Source organism: Hippocampus zosterae, chromosome 2, assembly GCF_025434085.1.
Source record: "Hippocampus zosterae strain Florida chromosome 2, ASM2543408v3, whole genome shotgun sequence".
In the NCBI taxonomy this organism is placed as follows: Eukaryota; Metazoa; Chordata; class Actinopteri; order Syngnathiformes; family Syngnathidae; genus Hippocampus; species Hippocampus zosterae.
Window position 1 is genome coordinate 14,751,991 of NC_067452.1, and position 16,021 is coordinate 14,768,011.

Below are 16,021 nucleotides of genomic sequence, written 5' to 3' on the forward strand. Positions count from 1 at the left end.
AATGAGTGAAGGGTGAGCGTGTAAGAGGTGAAGAGAAAAATGTGAGTACTTTGTAAAATGGCTAAATCAAGTACAACCGAACTCAGTTTTGCTTCCGTTGCCTTTTTAAAAACGTGTTTTTAGCGTGCGTGCATGCCGTATGTTTAAGCTGGCGTATGTTTTACCATGCCTGGCTGCACCCAATAATACAGTGCGTTTTGGGTATGTGTCAAACACAGAAATAGCATCCGTTACTGAGACTGCGCCCAACAACACGGTGCGCCGAATGGTTGTGAAAATACGGTAGTTTCAAATCATCAATGGGAGCCAAAAAAATCCACATGCAATTCAGAAATATGGCCTCATAAGGATTTTATGTTTGTCATTTGAAAACCTGTTTCCGTTAAGGCGTGCATATTGAGCATGTAACTGTTACTGTCCTTACAACAAAGGCTGCAGTTGAAGACCATTTGACCTGACCCATTACGAAAAACAAATCTAAAACCCCAGTGATAGGATGATGAATTCTTCTTTAGACATTCAGTTCTTCTGATAATCGTATTCGGAGTCGCAGAGCGCGCATATTCAGTCAGCTATCAAAACGGCATCATGATTGTTGTCAAATCTTGCTTGGTTTTGCTGTTGGAATGAATTGAGATGCACACAGGGTAGGCTGATGGCAAAACTACAGTCAGCCTTGTTGTCTGAGACTCAAATGCAGGCAGAGTGGCAGCTGGCTCTGCAGCACCTCTGTTACCAGCATCTCCGCACGACCTCAAGCGCACTCCAGCACACCGGCGGGAATGACACTCACCCTGTCGACTTGAAGTCTCTGAACAAATAAAGTGGGTCGTTCAATAAGGGACTTGGCCTTATGAATATTGATGGTGTTGTGAAAACAAAAACAAGTGAAGTATGAATTGTGCACAAATAATGTATGTGAATGCAAATGTGTAACTAGGATGCTGGTGGGAAGTGGAGGGACACGTCCGCGGCAATCAAGGGACAAGTTGAGCCGTTTGTCTGATTTTTCACACTTTGCGTGGCGGTTACTCTGAGAGCTGTCAAAAATGGACCAAGTGTATTTCATCGATCCCCTAAGAGAAAGCCTGTTTCTTCCAGCGCGGCAGGGGTTCTACTACAGAGGACATTGCACTTGCTGCTAATTTACATTTCAAACAGTATCCAGGCCTGCAAGGGATTTGATGTTTTCCTCCTCTGCTCAGCAGTCTTGCTGCGGCGCGGCCAGCATTGCAGCCACAAAGACTTGCCATCCTCTCTGGCTTTGCTTCCATGGTGTGCCAGGGCTATACGCTGCAAGGACAAGCCCAAGCCAAAGGCTGCAATGCACTCGGAGGCACATTTATACTCAAAGTGTCCTTGGTCCAATTGAGGCCCACACTGTGCTGATACACAACATGAAGCTACGACTGTCAATGGAGAGAGAGACGGAGAGCTTTGTTTGTTTCCATAATCCTGCTTGCTGATCACCTGAGGCCCAGGGAGCAGGAAACCGAGGATAAAGAGACACCCCAAGCCTGGCCTGCCACCAGGAAGAGCCGCTTTCCCTTCCAAGGTCAGGCTGCAGTGGAAATGGATGACGTCTGGGGGGTGGAGACACCGCCTGCCTTCCTATAGTTCCTCCGCTCGGATTGTTGCCTTTCCGGCGTGTGCTATGGGATGACGACTCGCGGTGGAATGACAAACTGACATAAATATGTCATCCTCAGCATAGTCCTGACAGATTTTCTGACCGGGACAAAAGAACCCACATTTGGGGTGTCAGTTTCTGCACTGCTTCAGTATTTAAACCTGGAATAGGCAGCAAACCATTTCTCTCTCTCTCAACACACACACACACACACACACACAAGCACAGACACACTCCATGTAGAAAGTGATGAAGGTGTCTAAAGAGTGCCTCGTTCAGCAAGTGTCACTCGCTGACAGCAAGAGCTGACAAAGCTGAACAGCACTTGCCGAAAAATGCTCCAGGCTGCACAGCCAGTCAAGTGGAGGATTTGTCCATAATGTCAACAACACAGCAATGCCATCACAACAGTCTGAATCAATGCAAACATTAAAATATTACATTAGGGCTGGGCTACATGGTTGAAAAGCGTATCACGATATACAATAAGTATTTCATATCAATCGATATTGATATAAATTGAATGTCAATACTTTTTTTTAACCCTTCAAAGTAAGGACCTGGAGAAAAGAGGCAGAATTTACATAATACTTTAAAATATAATAAATATAATCTTTAACCTTAAATAAGAGGTTAAAACTAGTTGCATAGGTCAAATTAACTGGTCAATTTAAACATAAAATGAATATTTTTTAACTTAATGAGCTCTGAAGGGCTCTGCGAATCATAATATACCCATTTCACATTAGTCTATCAATAATTACTGATATTTTGACATGATTTAAAATACGAAAATCTATTACATTGATACATTTCTATTTTATGTCTGAAGCTTGGTGCGGGATGGTGCGCAATCACCACACAATAGTTTGTGGGCACACCTGCCCAGCGAGACATGACAAAAGCTGCATGTGGAAAACAAAAACAACAACATATTAATTGTCAATTATGGTTGACGACGTCTGAGAAGCATTCATCGAAAAAAATATTTATAGGTTTGTACATCATGACACTGGTGTGTAAAATGCAATGCTGGCCGAAAATAGGATAAGCAAGCTATAGAAGATCAATTTTCTCCACTGCTCATCCTGATTAGGGTGACAGGTGAGTTGGGGTGCAACGTGGACTGGTTGCAAGGCAGTCGCGGGGTACAACACTCACAATCACACCAGAGGACAATTTCGTCTCCAGTAAAGGTAACATGCCTGTTTTGGAACATCACGCAGAAAGAAATTCAAACTCAAGCGTTCGAGCGGTGAGGCAGACGTGACAAGACACTCATTCACAGTGCTGCTGGTACAGTATAATTGTAATACAGACCGTATCCAGTGATATTAGTCATTCTGGCCGAATATTGTGGATGTTAGTCGGAGCCTGGGCCAGTGCAGACCTGATCACAACGATCCTCATTATCGAGAGGGGCCATTCAAACACAAGACTGAATGTTTGATTCGGCTCTTGCGTTCACACATTAGCCTAAGGATTGCGAGTGAAAATCCATCTTTGAGATTTTCAATTCAGCAGAAGCCCAATAGAATACAATCAAATGAAAAATACAGAAAAATATGTCCTCATAATGCACGCCAATAGTGACGTTGTGCTCCCTTCCTTATTACCGAACTATCTGCAGTCGGTGTTCCAAAAGATGTGACACAAGAAAAAACGAGAACGCGAGTGTGCGTGATCGTGAGCTCACGGACAGATCTGGTGTGATCTCGAACACTCGTCCAGCTCGTCCACCGCGCACTGGAACGACCGCCCGGAATAATGAGCAGGTGTTCAGGAAGCGTGCCAACCCGCACGGCGCTGCACGGCCAATAAGACAATCGGTACAATAACAACAACAACAACAACAACCGACAACAAAACAAGGTCCATCGCGGACACTCACCCGAAATCCTGGTCCATCGATTTGAAGAAGAATTTGTAGCTGTGGACGGGTCGATTGTTGAGCACATTTTTGAAATCGGCTAAGGTGACTTTGTCCGGAGAAACCGCGAGTTTGACCAGATAGGGAGTCTCCTCCTCGTCTATGTGATAAATGATTTTGGTCTCCGCCATGAGACCGAGAGAAGGGCAAGCATTGGCGGAGGCACACTGCAACAGAATGGCAAGAAGCAGGCCTGCCTGGCCGCCTGCCTGCCTGTCTGTCTGTCTGCCTGCCTGCTACGCTTCAAAGCAGCGAGCAGTACGCGCTATTCAAAGACTGTCCGCCTGGGGGACGAGCCCAATGTGGTTCCCGACATGTTCGCCTGCGTCCCGCCCGTCTTTCTGCTCCACGGAGCTCCGGTGGCTGTAAAACAGGAAGGGATAGTCAGCCCACATCCTTGCCATTTGCTGCTGGGAGAAACGTTTACTCTCCTTTCAAGCGCCCTGTTGACGACACGCTGCTGGCACCTAGTGGTGAGCTTAGGGATTTCGCACATAGCCAGTTTCTGATATAGGTGACACTTTTGTCGCTCTTTTGTACGTCTGCGGCGCCGCCATATTCGATGCGGAATGAGTGACTGACCTCATTCATTTACCGCATTCGAGATGCAGATGATTTTGTCAGACATTTTTCAGTGGCGTGGCTCGGGAAGGGTAACACAAAGACTTACTGAGACGTGGTTGTAGCGGTACATGTTTGCGTGCGTCCGTGAGTCATTCTCTCTCATGGCATCCAGTCAGGCTTTCATGAAATAAAATTCACACCTATCCACAATGCCCATCTCACACTCACAATCAAACAGGATCAAGTCGAAATAAACACCCCCAACACGTTATGGTGCTGAATTAACTAGATAATGCAATTTTCTTTGCTTGTGTGTACTATCCCGTAGTTTACTTTTATCGTATGCACTGACTAAGCAGCTAACAGTCACTCAGAGTGGTCAATTGTCACAGACGACCAAAGACATTTTGCATACTTAGATCAATGAGAGCAAGATTTCATTTTATTTATTTAGAACTGGTACTGTTGGGGGTAAAAACTGATTCCGAAAGGCGATTGTTGAACATGTTTTTTATTTATTTATTTATTGGGGGGGGGGGGGGGTATACACAGTGGGAAACAATTGCCATACATAAACACAAGGATAGTACCATCAAAATGTATCACAACATTTGGTGACTTTGTCCACATACAGAAAAGTAACTTGAAAAATTAAATACAGCAGAATGTATGCAAAAAAAAAAACATGACAAAAGCATCTATCATATAAAAAGAGCTGTGAGCTTGCAGCTCTGCATGCATGCACATTACACCTAAATTAGGCTGGAAAATGAATATAATGTTAAACCACATCGCAACAGGAAAAATAATTGCATACAACCTCATATTCAGCATCAACAATACAATATAAAAAAAAAGTGATTGTAATTTTCTGAAATACAAGCAATGAAACACCGAAGGTGTGAAAAAAAAATAATTAAAAAAAGCTTTGTACTGTGTGGAGTTTCAGCGGAGGAAGTGTTTCTCCTCTGCGTTGTTGGCTTCATTTTTCCCTTCTCTCACATCATTTGCCCTGGTCCTGCCAGCAGCATCTCAAACTTACTTACTTCCACAGCATCCCGTCAAAGTCTGCGTGAAGATGGAATGAGAGGCATTTCAAATGTTTAGTTGCTGGAGAGTGAGGTTGCCTAACTGCTCTGTATTCTGTGACGGCTCACCCTTGTTGCAGTCTTTGCTCAAGTATTTCGCTTTCAGGAGGTTGTTTTTGTAATCTGTGTAGTGCGTACGCACGCACGCACACGCACACACACACACACACGCAGGTGCGCACACACACACACACACACACACACACACACACACACACACACACACACACACGTAAAATCGCGAGTCTTATTTTCCACTTTGACACACCGAACACGATCTACCTGAATTCAGTGGCTCTTGGTTGCAAGGCTTCAGCTCCGTGCAGTCCACTGAGCACTGTCCTTCATTTATGACGTTTCTTCTGCGCAGACATGGTTTTTTTGTTGTTTGTTTCTTTTTAAACAAAAGCATTGAATTTACAATGACTTCATTTTCAGGAGCTCTTTTAAGTCTTACTCGTCATATCTGCGCAGGTCGTATGCCAGGCCTGCAAAGAATATCCAAATAGTCAAAAGAGCACCTCCACTGAGTGTCTTGTCCTGTATGCTGTATGATGAAGAGATGATACCTCTCTTTTTACGTCGCCGAGTCAGCACGATGATTGCCACACCGATGAAGGCCAGAAGCAGGAAAGTTGCCAGGAAGTAGCCGAAATGCTGCACGAAATAGCCTCGGTGCTCTGGGAGGATGACGTTAACCACGTGAGGACTGTCAATGTCTTCGATCCCTGTGAAGAGGTGACAACAAGGGGATCATATAAACACTTGAGCTGATCACTTTTTGAGTGATCCCCGCTATTGGTGGGACCTCGCTCTTCGCAATTGGCTTTGGTCCCGTCCCGTTCCCCCATGAATATCGTATGTAAACACAACTAAATGTTTTCAATCTCTTCAAGACTTTTTCTTATCGATTTCTGTTTTTCTAAGAGAGAGAAAAAGCAGAGAGCATCGAGTTAAATGTCAAAATGCCTGTCGCCAGGAGTAACTTCCAGACTAATTTCTTTTTCCCTTACCTCATAAAAAGCAGACAGGATGACCACAAAGGAGAGGAAAAGTGTGACGAGGGACAAATTCTCTTATGGTGTCTTTCTGCATGTTGCTTTGCAATTCCCTTTCACAATTTTCTACATCATATTCAATGGACAATACCGCTTTCCTTTTTCTAGGTGGGAAATTACTTTCAGACTTTCAGCTGTTCTTTCAACACCGCAAGCAATGACAGGCGATAGTTGCACTCACAGACCACAACGTTCGGTATGAAAAATTATCGTGTTATGTTCCGATTATTCGAAACAACGCACCATTAAAATGCAGTGTAGTGCTACACTAAAAGTACAGAAAACTATAAAAGCTCATATTGAACTTTAAAATTGTCACTCAAAAGTAAGCATCATTACTAAAGGTAGCCTTACAGCTTTGGCATTACATATACAGTGCCTTGCATACATATTCACACCCCGACATTTTGGATTGTATCAACCTGATTCCAAAAATTATACATACATATATATACATATACATTATATACATATATATACATATATATATATATACATATATATATATATATATATATATATATATATAGCGGCTGGATAGCTCAGTTGGTAAGGCATCGGTTTGGCATACGGGAGACGGTGGTTCGAATCCCGCTTGGGGCAAAAATGAGCACATAACACCATCCAGTGTGGGTCCTTGGGCAAGATCCTTCACGCTAATGCCTACCTCATACAATGATGAGAGACAATAAAACGAATGACATGCCGGCTCAGACGTCGCCCGGCCAAACAAGGTCTGCGTCAGGTGCTGGGGGACCAGAGCACCTTGATGAAAAATGGGCTACTGGAACAAAGCGGAGATGGGCGAGATGCGATAACATGGCTCTGTTGGACTGCTACTACTCAAGCAACCCTAGTCAGAGGGGTTACATGCAGAGAATGTGGGCTAAATGGTTACTTCGAAACCCACAGTCACGGTTGACCACGAAACAACTAGTAGCTCAGTGTTCCAACATCCACAAACGGCAACTGCTCTCACAACTTGAGATTGATGAGGTACAACGCAGGTTCCATGGTGAAGGGCCCCAGGCTGTCAGATCAGAGGAGGAGGTCATACAAGAGATTGGGAGGCAAGCCCCAATGAATGCAGATGATGAGATTGGGTGGCCAGCCCCAATGAATGAAATGCTGAGCGACGCAGCAACTGACCTGAAAGCGAAGATCATGGCGAGAATGAAAGCTGGGCAACCTAGAAACCGATTACAACGACTATGTGAAGTACCATCTGAAAGTCTCATAGAAAGTGTGAATGCAGCACTGAGGGCGATCCCTACCGTAACGATCACAGAAACCAATGAGCTGATATACGCTTCAGCATCAGTGATCCTGGAGACTCTGGGCTATAAGAGCAACCATGAGATACGTTACCCACCATGGAAAAGACGGTTGGAGGCTAAGATTAAGGCGGCCCGGAAAGATGTGAGTCAATTGACGGAGGCCCAGAGAGGTGTGATGAAAAGGCCGATACCCAAGAAGTACATCCAGATGACCATACCCGAAGCACTCGAAACTGCCAAACAAAGGCTCAAAGCCTTGTCCAGTCGCCTAAAGCGGTACACGAAAGAGAATGAGGCCAGACGAATAAACAGGCTGTTCGCAACACAACCTGCGAAAGTGTACGCTCAGTGGCAGGGTCCTAACAACAGAGCTGACCCACCAAGACTGGAAACTGAAAGGTACTGGAAAGGCATATGGGAGAAGGAGGTTGCACATAACAGCAGTGCACAATGGCTGGTGACCCTGAGAGAGGAGCACAGCAACCTCCCTGAACAGAACCCAGTTACCATAACAGTGGCAGACATACAGGAACGAGTCTCAGATATGAAGAACTGGACAGCACCAGGCCCGGACATGGTCCACACCTACTGGCTAAAGAAACTCACAGCACTCCATGAGCGCCTAGCAGTACAAATGAACCATCTGCTGAGGGATGGGACTCACCCAGAATGGCTAACCGAAGGGCGAACGATCCTGATCATGAAGGATCCCTCGAAGGGTGCAGCCCCATCCAACTATCGGCCAATAACCTGTCTCTCCACAAAATGGAAGCTCATGTCAGGAATCATTGCGGCTAAGATAAGTGGACACATGGATCAATACATGAGCGAGGTGCAGAAGGGCATTGGTAGAGATACCAGAGGAGCCAAACATCAGCTCCTGGTTGACAGAACAGTCGCACAAGACTGCAGGTCCCGACGTACCAACCTGTGCACAGCCTGGATTGATTACAAGAAAGCCTATGACTCGATGCCACATACATGGATCACTGAATGCTTGGAGTTGTATAAGGTGAACAGGACCCTAAGAGCCTTCGTTGCGAACTCGATGAGAATGTGGAAAACCACACTTGAAGCCAATGGCAAGCCACTTACCCAAGTGTCCATCAAATGTGGCATACACCAAGGTGATGCACTCTCCCCACTGCTGTTCTGCATAGGACTGAACCCCCTAAGCCAAGTAATCACCAAGACAGGCTATGGATACCGCCTCAGAAATGGAGCTACAATCAGTCACCTCCTCTACATGGATGACATAAAGCTGTATGCTAAGAGTGAAAGGGACATAGATTCACTGATCCACACAACCAGGATCTACAGCAGCGACATCGGGATGTCATTCGGGCTTGAGAAATGTAGTCGGATGGTGACTAAGAGAGGCAAGGTAGTCTGCACTGATGGGGTCTCACTCCCTGAAGGAACAATAGCAGACATTGAGGACAGCTACAAGTACCTTGGTATACCACAAGCCAATGGCAACCTCGAACTGGCAACAAGGAAAGCGGCTACGGCCAAATACCTCCAGCGAGTGAGGCAAGTCCTAAGAAGCCAGCTCAATGGCAAGAATAAGACCCGGGCAATAAACAGCTATGCCCTGCCAGTGATCAGATACCCTGCAGGAATAATAAGGTGGCCAAAGGAAGAGATTCAGACCACGGACGTTAAGACCCGAAAGCTCCTAACCATGCATGGAGGGTTCCATCCCAAATCCAGCAACCTGAGACTGTACGCAAGCCGAAAGGAAGGAGGCCGGGGACTAGTGAGTGTGAGAGCCACTGTCCAGGATGAAACATCCAAGCTCCATGAATACATCAAGGAGAAGGCTCCAACGGATGACGTACTCCGAGAATGTCTCAGACAATGGGGAACAGAAGATGAGGCGCTGGAAGAGGGACCATCATGGGAGGACAAGCCCCTACATGGGATGTACCACCGGACCATAACTGAAGTGGCTGATCTCAAGAAGTCCTATCAGTGGCTAGAGAGGGCTGGCCTGAAGGACAGCACAGAGGCACTCATCCTGGCTGCTCAGGAACAGGCCTTGAGCACCAGAGCCATCGAGGCCCAGATATACCACACCAGACAAGACCCAAGGTGTAGGTTGTGCAAAGAGGCACCTGAGACGATCCAACACATAACTGCAGGGTGTAAGATGCTGGCAGGGAAAGCCTGTGGTGGTCGGAGCACTCGGGGCAGTGACCCCCAAACTAGATGAGTGGTTGCAACAGATCCCGGGAACAACATCGGACATCTCAGTCCAGAAATGTGCAGTGCTGGGAACAGCAAGGATACTGCGCAGAACCCTCAAGCTTCCTGGCCTCTGGTAGAGGACCCGAGCTGAATGAGGGACGGACACCACCCGAGGGGTGAGATGAGGATTATATTATATATATATATATATATATATATATATATATAGCGTATCTCTCTCTCTATAGAGAGAGAGAGAGAGAGAGAGAGAGAGAGAGAGAGAATGAGATTTTCCCTGGAAAGTACAGGGTTCAGTATGCTGATTCTGGATGTCAAATTCTACAACTGAATCCTAATATCCCCAGGCTGTGGAAAGGACATTTGACAGTGTAGCTGTATTGGTGTTATGATAATATGTCGACAAATGACACTTGAAATCAAATTGTAATTACAATCATAGGGCGGGTGCAATAAAGTTTATTTTCCCAAATGGGTCAGCCTTCTGTACTTGTACGTTTGTACAGATGACTTCACACACAGCACGGTCCTCCAAAAGCGCTGAGCGAGTTTTTGCCGTGGGCAAGGGAGGTATCATTTGCAAGTCATTGATGTGGAAGTGGCTTGATTTGAGATGAAAGAGGCTTGTGATAGCCCGCTGATCATCTGTAGGAATCTATGATGACAGATTCAATCAGCAAAAACTCTTGTTTGTCATTTCCAATGATTTTGCGTGTGCTGATGAGCGCAAATGTTGGTTTTACGCTCCTAGGGCAGCGGGGCATCAAGAACTGACCAGAATGCTGATTGAATGGCAGTCAATGGCCACATGTGAACGGAGCAACTGGTTAAAGGGCACGGGGGATCTACCCTCTGACAACATATTCCCCCCACCCCCGCATGACACAGCCGGTCTAGTTGCTGAATAGATACAACAGACTTCTGCCGACCGCTGGTAAACAAGCCCCACCCGAGGCCAATACACATCAGCTGAGAAAACAACCGAATCCCGGCTAAGCGAAGGATAACAAACCAAAGTCAGGATAGAGTTGAATATGCTTGGAACTTGTAGGAAATTGGGTCAAACGTAGAGAGAATTGACACTGCACTCCCTAGATGGCTGGCGCCTACTCAGTTGTTAAAATGTCTCCAGATGGAATTTTTAAAAAAAGTTAGTCTAGAAAATGAGCTGAGACATTGAAAAACACGATTCACTGTAAGCCTCTTTTTCTTGTTTATTCTAAAGTCTACTGTGCTCTTCCTCTTGCAGGAGAAACTGGGCACAAAGAGTGAGCTGACTTAAGTTACCAACTATGTCTATAAACATAATTGCAGCTGTGCTTTCCCCCTCTTCTCATTTAAGGAGTTATTCAACAAGGAAAAATATTGAGCGTTGCTTGCACCTAAAAGAAAAATGTGTTAAATTCCCTATAAACTGTGCTCGTTCGTGTGAGACCCCCCCCCCCTTGCTGTGCTGCCTAGTGGAATGAGTTTAAAAATATAATTATGACGATAGTATCAATAATAACAACAATAAAAATTATAACAATGATGTGTTCAATGAACTATTTTCAACAATGATTTCAGTGGGGTCTATGCACACTGACACATATTTATGAATGAAACAATTGTGTTCGACCTTATCCCAGTACAGTTCTGAGACGTGGCTTGAGCAAGCGTCGGGTTTCAAAGGATTTTCTGCCAGCAAAGTGTCACTTCCCAGGTGCATTGTCAACACTCGCTCAGTCTTCCTGCTGCACTTGGCTGCCCAGCCTTGGTGAAGAGTCTTGTGCCAAATTGGTAAACAAAATATGGTCAGGCTTGCGCTGTCATTAAAATCAGGACTCGAGGGCATTTGTATGCGGTCTACAGAAATAGAGTCATGTATCACAAAAATTCAGTCCTACATAGACATAGTTCTCAGTCTTTGCATGTTTTCAGAATAACAGTGTAAGTCTGCCAGCTTTGAAAGGGTCCTTCAAGTCAAGTCATAGAGCACTTTCAAACAGCCATCGCTGCATACAAAGTGCTGTACATGGAGCGATTTAACATACACAATAAACAGTAAGACGAATCGGTACTAAAGGCGGTAGAAAGCACCAAGCAGTAAAATCAAGAGCAAATCTAAGTCATGCTGAGTCGAACGCCAAAGAATACAAGTGAGTTTTGAGGAGGGCTTTAAAGATGGCCAGCGAGGAGGCTTGCCGAAAAAAAAGATGTCTAAGATGGACCTGAACACATTTTGAATATGCGTATCAAAGAAAGATTTAACTTTATTTTGAGAGCGTTACAAAAAGCAATTGGGACTGATTTGGTGTATTGGGCCATGTAGTATATAAGTAGTATATATATGTAGTAAATATGTATGATAATATATATAGCATCTATACATATTCAGGTACCGAATGTAAATACGTTTATATGATAATTTGAGACCAATTGCATGTGAGCTCCCTCTTTTTTTTTTTTAATTTGATTATCGAGGTTTCGGACCGTGACTCGGAGTGGGCAGAACCTGAAAATCAAAAAAGTGTGATGAAGACATCTCTCTTTAGAAACAATTCTCCAAATTCACTTTCCAGGGTCTTTCAATTATGACAGGCTTACTTGGTTCGGGTTCCTCATTGTGGAAAGCCGTTGATGCCGTGGTCGCCTCTGACGGAAGCGAAGATCCCACAGTGAGTCTAAAGATGCGTCTCTCGTGCACGCCGCAGTAGTGGTGGTGCAGGTGGCAGGAGTAGAGGCCTTTATCAACCGGCTTCAGGTCAGATATGGACAGCGAAAAATCGCCGACTGTAAACGCGTCCTCTGCCACGCTCATTTTCTTGTCGGCAAAGAGAGGCCCGTAATCCCGCCGTTCTCCTGAAGCGTAGAGGTCCACCAAGCGGTCAGCTCTGTCTGGACGCACCCCAGGGGGCTGGAAGTCCCAATGGGCCACCTGCTGCTGGTCCTCCTGGAGACCGTCTCTCCACAGGGGGTTCCGGTTAACGCATGGCAACACCACCGAGCTTCCCAACAACACCACAAAAATGGTCTTCTCTCCATCCCAGTAACGCTTCTCCTTGTTAGCTGCGAAGCGTGAGACACCGTTCATGATTTTGCCTGCTCGCATTCCAAGCGGAATGCAACAACTCTTACCTGACTTGGTCACATTGAGATGAATTTGAACCGATTGCTGATTCTGGCAGTAATGATGGTGCAGATTGCATGTGTATACTCCTCGGTCACTTTGTACCACATCTGGTGGAAGAAGATACCACAGTTAATCCAGATTAAATACCCTGGAAAGTAGTGTTTGTTTCAAAAGACATTAGACATGTTTGAAGATAACGGACAACTCTGCAGCACTCACTTGGGGAGATAAAGCGTCAAATACCATTTTTCAACAAATCAGATTTACAGATTATTTTTTACAGGGGCAAAAAAACGAACGAGACAAACAGGAATGATGCAAACAAACACACACACACATAAACAACTGCAAAAAAATGCAGAAAATAGCAAAAGCACACCAAGCCCCAAACAGCTCAGAGAGAGTTATGCTGCAAGTTGACCCTTCACACTAAGAAGTGCAGTACTATGTGGGGCTGTGACCAAAAGGGATGGACCAGTCCTTTTAGTTTTGTTTGTCATTCCGGTGTTTGCAGCTTTTGGACAACTGCAGCATGCCCGACCCCGTCAGCCACCATATAAAACGGTTCTGAGTGACACACTTTGGACTCTGGGATGAGTCCTCCTGGCCACAACGTACAAAACTTTGTATGCACTTATTTAATAATTTTGGGGAAAAATCACTTTTTTTTACCCCAATTCAGTTATCCATGGACTTTCATTATTTGCGGGCTGGGCTGGTCCACTGTATTCTACTCACCGCTGCTTTAAGCGAACATATTATTAGCGACTCAAACATGTGCTATTTGTAGTTAATGTGTAAGAACGAGGCCAGACAGAGTAGCATCAATTTTTCAGGGTTGTAAAAGTGGTATTTGATTGATGAGTGGAGTGTAGTTTCAGTGAATTAAGAAGACAAAACCAAACCACAGCATTTGAGAGTGGAGACAAAAGCTTGATTTTTTTTTTTTACCATTTTGAAGCTGCATTTGGTATACTTGATTATTTTGAATCATTCAAATTTAGGAGGGCTGTTCACAAAAAGGAGGGATGACGGGATAGGTTGGGACCAAGTCTTACTGCTGATGACTAGGGAGAAGTTGCCATCTTTGAATGCAGAGCCCGGAATGGAAATGCGACCCTTGTTGAAGTTGTTGTAGACCCTCAGGCGGGCCCCCGGGGACATATCCAGCACCCGTTCCACCGAGTATTTGGGAGTGTTGCGCATCACGTCCCAGTGCACCACCCTCTGACGGTCCTTCAGTCTGTCCTGGGTCCACAACATGCGAGGGTTGTGGCAAGGCAGGACGGCTGTACTCCCGATAGGGAGCGTGATGTTCTGGGCTTCAACCACCACACCCAGTCTGCTGTTGGTGCTCCTCTGAGCCCATGCTGATGTCAGACACAAACACACGGCCTCAGAAGACCAATCATGACAAAAATGAGATAATAGCAAAAGAACTGCTTTACCTTCTGGCAGGAGGAGCACAGCAAGAACTGCAACAGACACAGAAAGAGGCTAATTAGGATAAACCTTTCCTGCTGTGGCATCTGTTTTGCCTCTCATTCTTCATTTTGACCTTAGTTAGGAGTCAAGAGACACTGCAAATTGATTTGGCTGAAAAAAATAAACTGCGGCAAAATAAGGAGGCGGCTTTTGACGGGAGGTTAGAACTAGTCTCCTCAAATATATATTTTTTTCGTTTGTGTTTTCCGGCTTTGTGTGGCAATTTTGTTTACTAAAGGAGTGTGTTTACTGAAGCAGAGGTGGATTAGATGCCCACAGCACTTCTGCTGGCTCGTCACAGATCTGCGATCTTTAGGGGATGAAGAAGGTACGTGGCTGCCGCCGGCATCTGGTGGTGCTGCTTTATTGCCTCTGCCTGCACTCAACACCCGGGTGTCTGCGTGACAACGCTACTTTGTATCACAATGTACTGAATGGGCAGATTATTTTGAGAAGATTGAAACACAAACTATTCCTGAGATTAATTTGTTTCCAACAACCACAAAAAGAGGATTGGTTGCAACAACTACAAAAACCTCAGAGTTGTTTCCATTGCGTACAGCAGAGGACAACAAATGCAGTGAACCTGAAAATAGGGTGGTGGTACCCTGCACCAGCTTGGTGATAGCAGCGAGGTTGACCAGCTGGCATCTTGGTGGTGTCACAAGCTACCAGCAGGGCAACAACAGCATGTTGCTTTGGCTCTGTTGTTTGCATGGGTTGCCTAGTGACTGAAGGTTTGACTGTTCCAATCTTGGCTGTTTTGTTTTGCTGCTGCTGCTGTTTTGGGCCTAATGGTGACATCAGCAAGACCGGCATGAAAACACAATAAAACCATGCTGGTATGTGCTGTTGGGTCTTTTTTTTAAGCAGGACATTGAAAAGGCTGGGAAGTTTGACGACAACCCACAGTGGTCAGTATTGCTTGAGTGCAGGTTGGTTGCTAGTTGCACCATAGCCTTTTGGCAGATGACTAAAGTCCATGTGTGGCTTAGTGAGGTATAGGTAAAACTAAGTGTTTCATCCTAGCACCTTTAATTTGCCACTTGCACTCTCCAGAGTGAGTCATGAGGTTGCTTACTAATGCGTTACTCAAATCACCAAAACCAACCATTTGCCAATTATTTGACGTTTAAACCTGGTGACAATTTGCGACCGCAGCAATCAGATAAACATCACCCCTGCGGTGAAGCCAAAATGTGCAAATCAAATAACAAGTATGCCTTTCCTCTGCACATTTTGTGTGATTCATGGATGTCAGGGCCGTTGTCAGACGTTTACTCATTGCCACATCACAGCAACCGAGAAAAAAACCTGTGCAGCTGCAAATTTAGCCACAAGTACAAAGCCCCCCCCCCCCTCCTCCTCCAGAGGCCGCTGTGGATGTTTTCACATCGATGCGGATGAAAGCCAAGATTTACACGTGATTCATCTTCATAAACAGCTTTTCCCCCCACCTAAACTAATGAGTTATAGAATTAGCAACAAAAATGTTTTTTTTTTTATGACAACATTATTCAAAACTGTAACCGCATCCAAATACAGTACACCCATCAATCCATTCCTCTATAGGTCAGCGCTTTTTGAGGGTCAAGGGTGAGCCGGGGCCAATCTCTGCTGACTGAGCCAGAGGCTGGGTATGCCCTGCACTGGTCGCCAGCCAATCACA

The 16,021-nt window shown here is 45.3% G+C and overlaps 2 protein-coding genes across 5 annotated transcripts in view; both read right to left on the reverse strand.

The window, feature by feature from the left end:
- LOC127595955 (segment polarity protein dishevelled homolog DVL-1-like) overlaps window positions 1–4,003 on the reverse strand; it is a 38,293-nt gene extending 34,290 nt beyond the window's left edge. For 2 of the 3 annotated variants that reach the window (XM_052058037.1, XM_052058039.1), the window contains exon 1: window positions 3,522–4,003. In XM_052058037.1, the coding sequence (XP_051913997.1) occupies window positions 3,522–3,691 (170 nt within the window). In that variant the 5' untranslated portion in view covers window positions 3,692–4,003. The remainder of the gene's footprint in view (window positions 1–3,521) is intronic. The other variant, XM_052058038.1, reaches the window with a different exon arrangement.
- Window positions 4,004–4,619: 616 nt separating this feature from the next.
- Window positions 4,620–16,021, reverse strand: part of mxra8b (matrix-remodelling associated 8b) — a 197,007-nt gene continuing 185,605 nt past the window's right edge. Inside the window, exons 2-10 of one of the 2 annotated variants that reach the window (XM_052058142.1) lie at window positions 14,316–14,344; window positions 13,926–14,237; window positions 12,873–12,974; window positions 12,342–12,803; window positions 5,782–5,940; window positions 5,670–5,700; window positions 5,495–5,574; window positions 5,282–5,335; window positions 4,620–5,192 (exon numbers count right to left, since the gene is read on the reverse strand). In XM_052058142.1, the coding sequence (XP_051914102.1) occupies window positions 5,167–5,192; window positions 5,282–5,335; window positions 5,495–5,574; window positions 5,670–5,700; window positions 5,782–5,940; window positions 12,342–12,803; window positions 12,873–12,974; window positions 13,926–14,130 (1,119 nt within the window). In that variant the 5' untranslated portion in view covers window positions 14,131–14,237; window positions 14,316–14,344 and the 3' untranslated portion in view covers window positions 4,620–5,166. The remainder of the gene's footprint in view (window positions 5,193–5,281; window positions 5,336–5,494; window positions 5,575–5,669; window positions 5,701–5,781; window positions 5,941–12,341; window positions 12,804–12,872; window positions 12,975–13,925; window positions 14,238–14,315; window positions 14,345–16,021) is intronic. The other variant, XM_052058141.1, reaches the window with a different exon arrangement.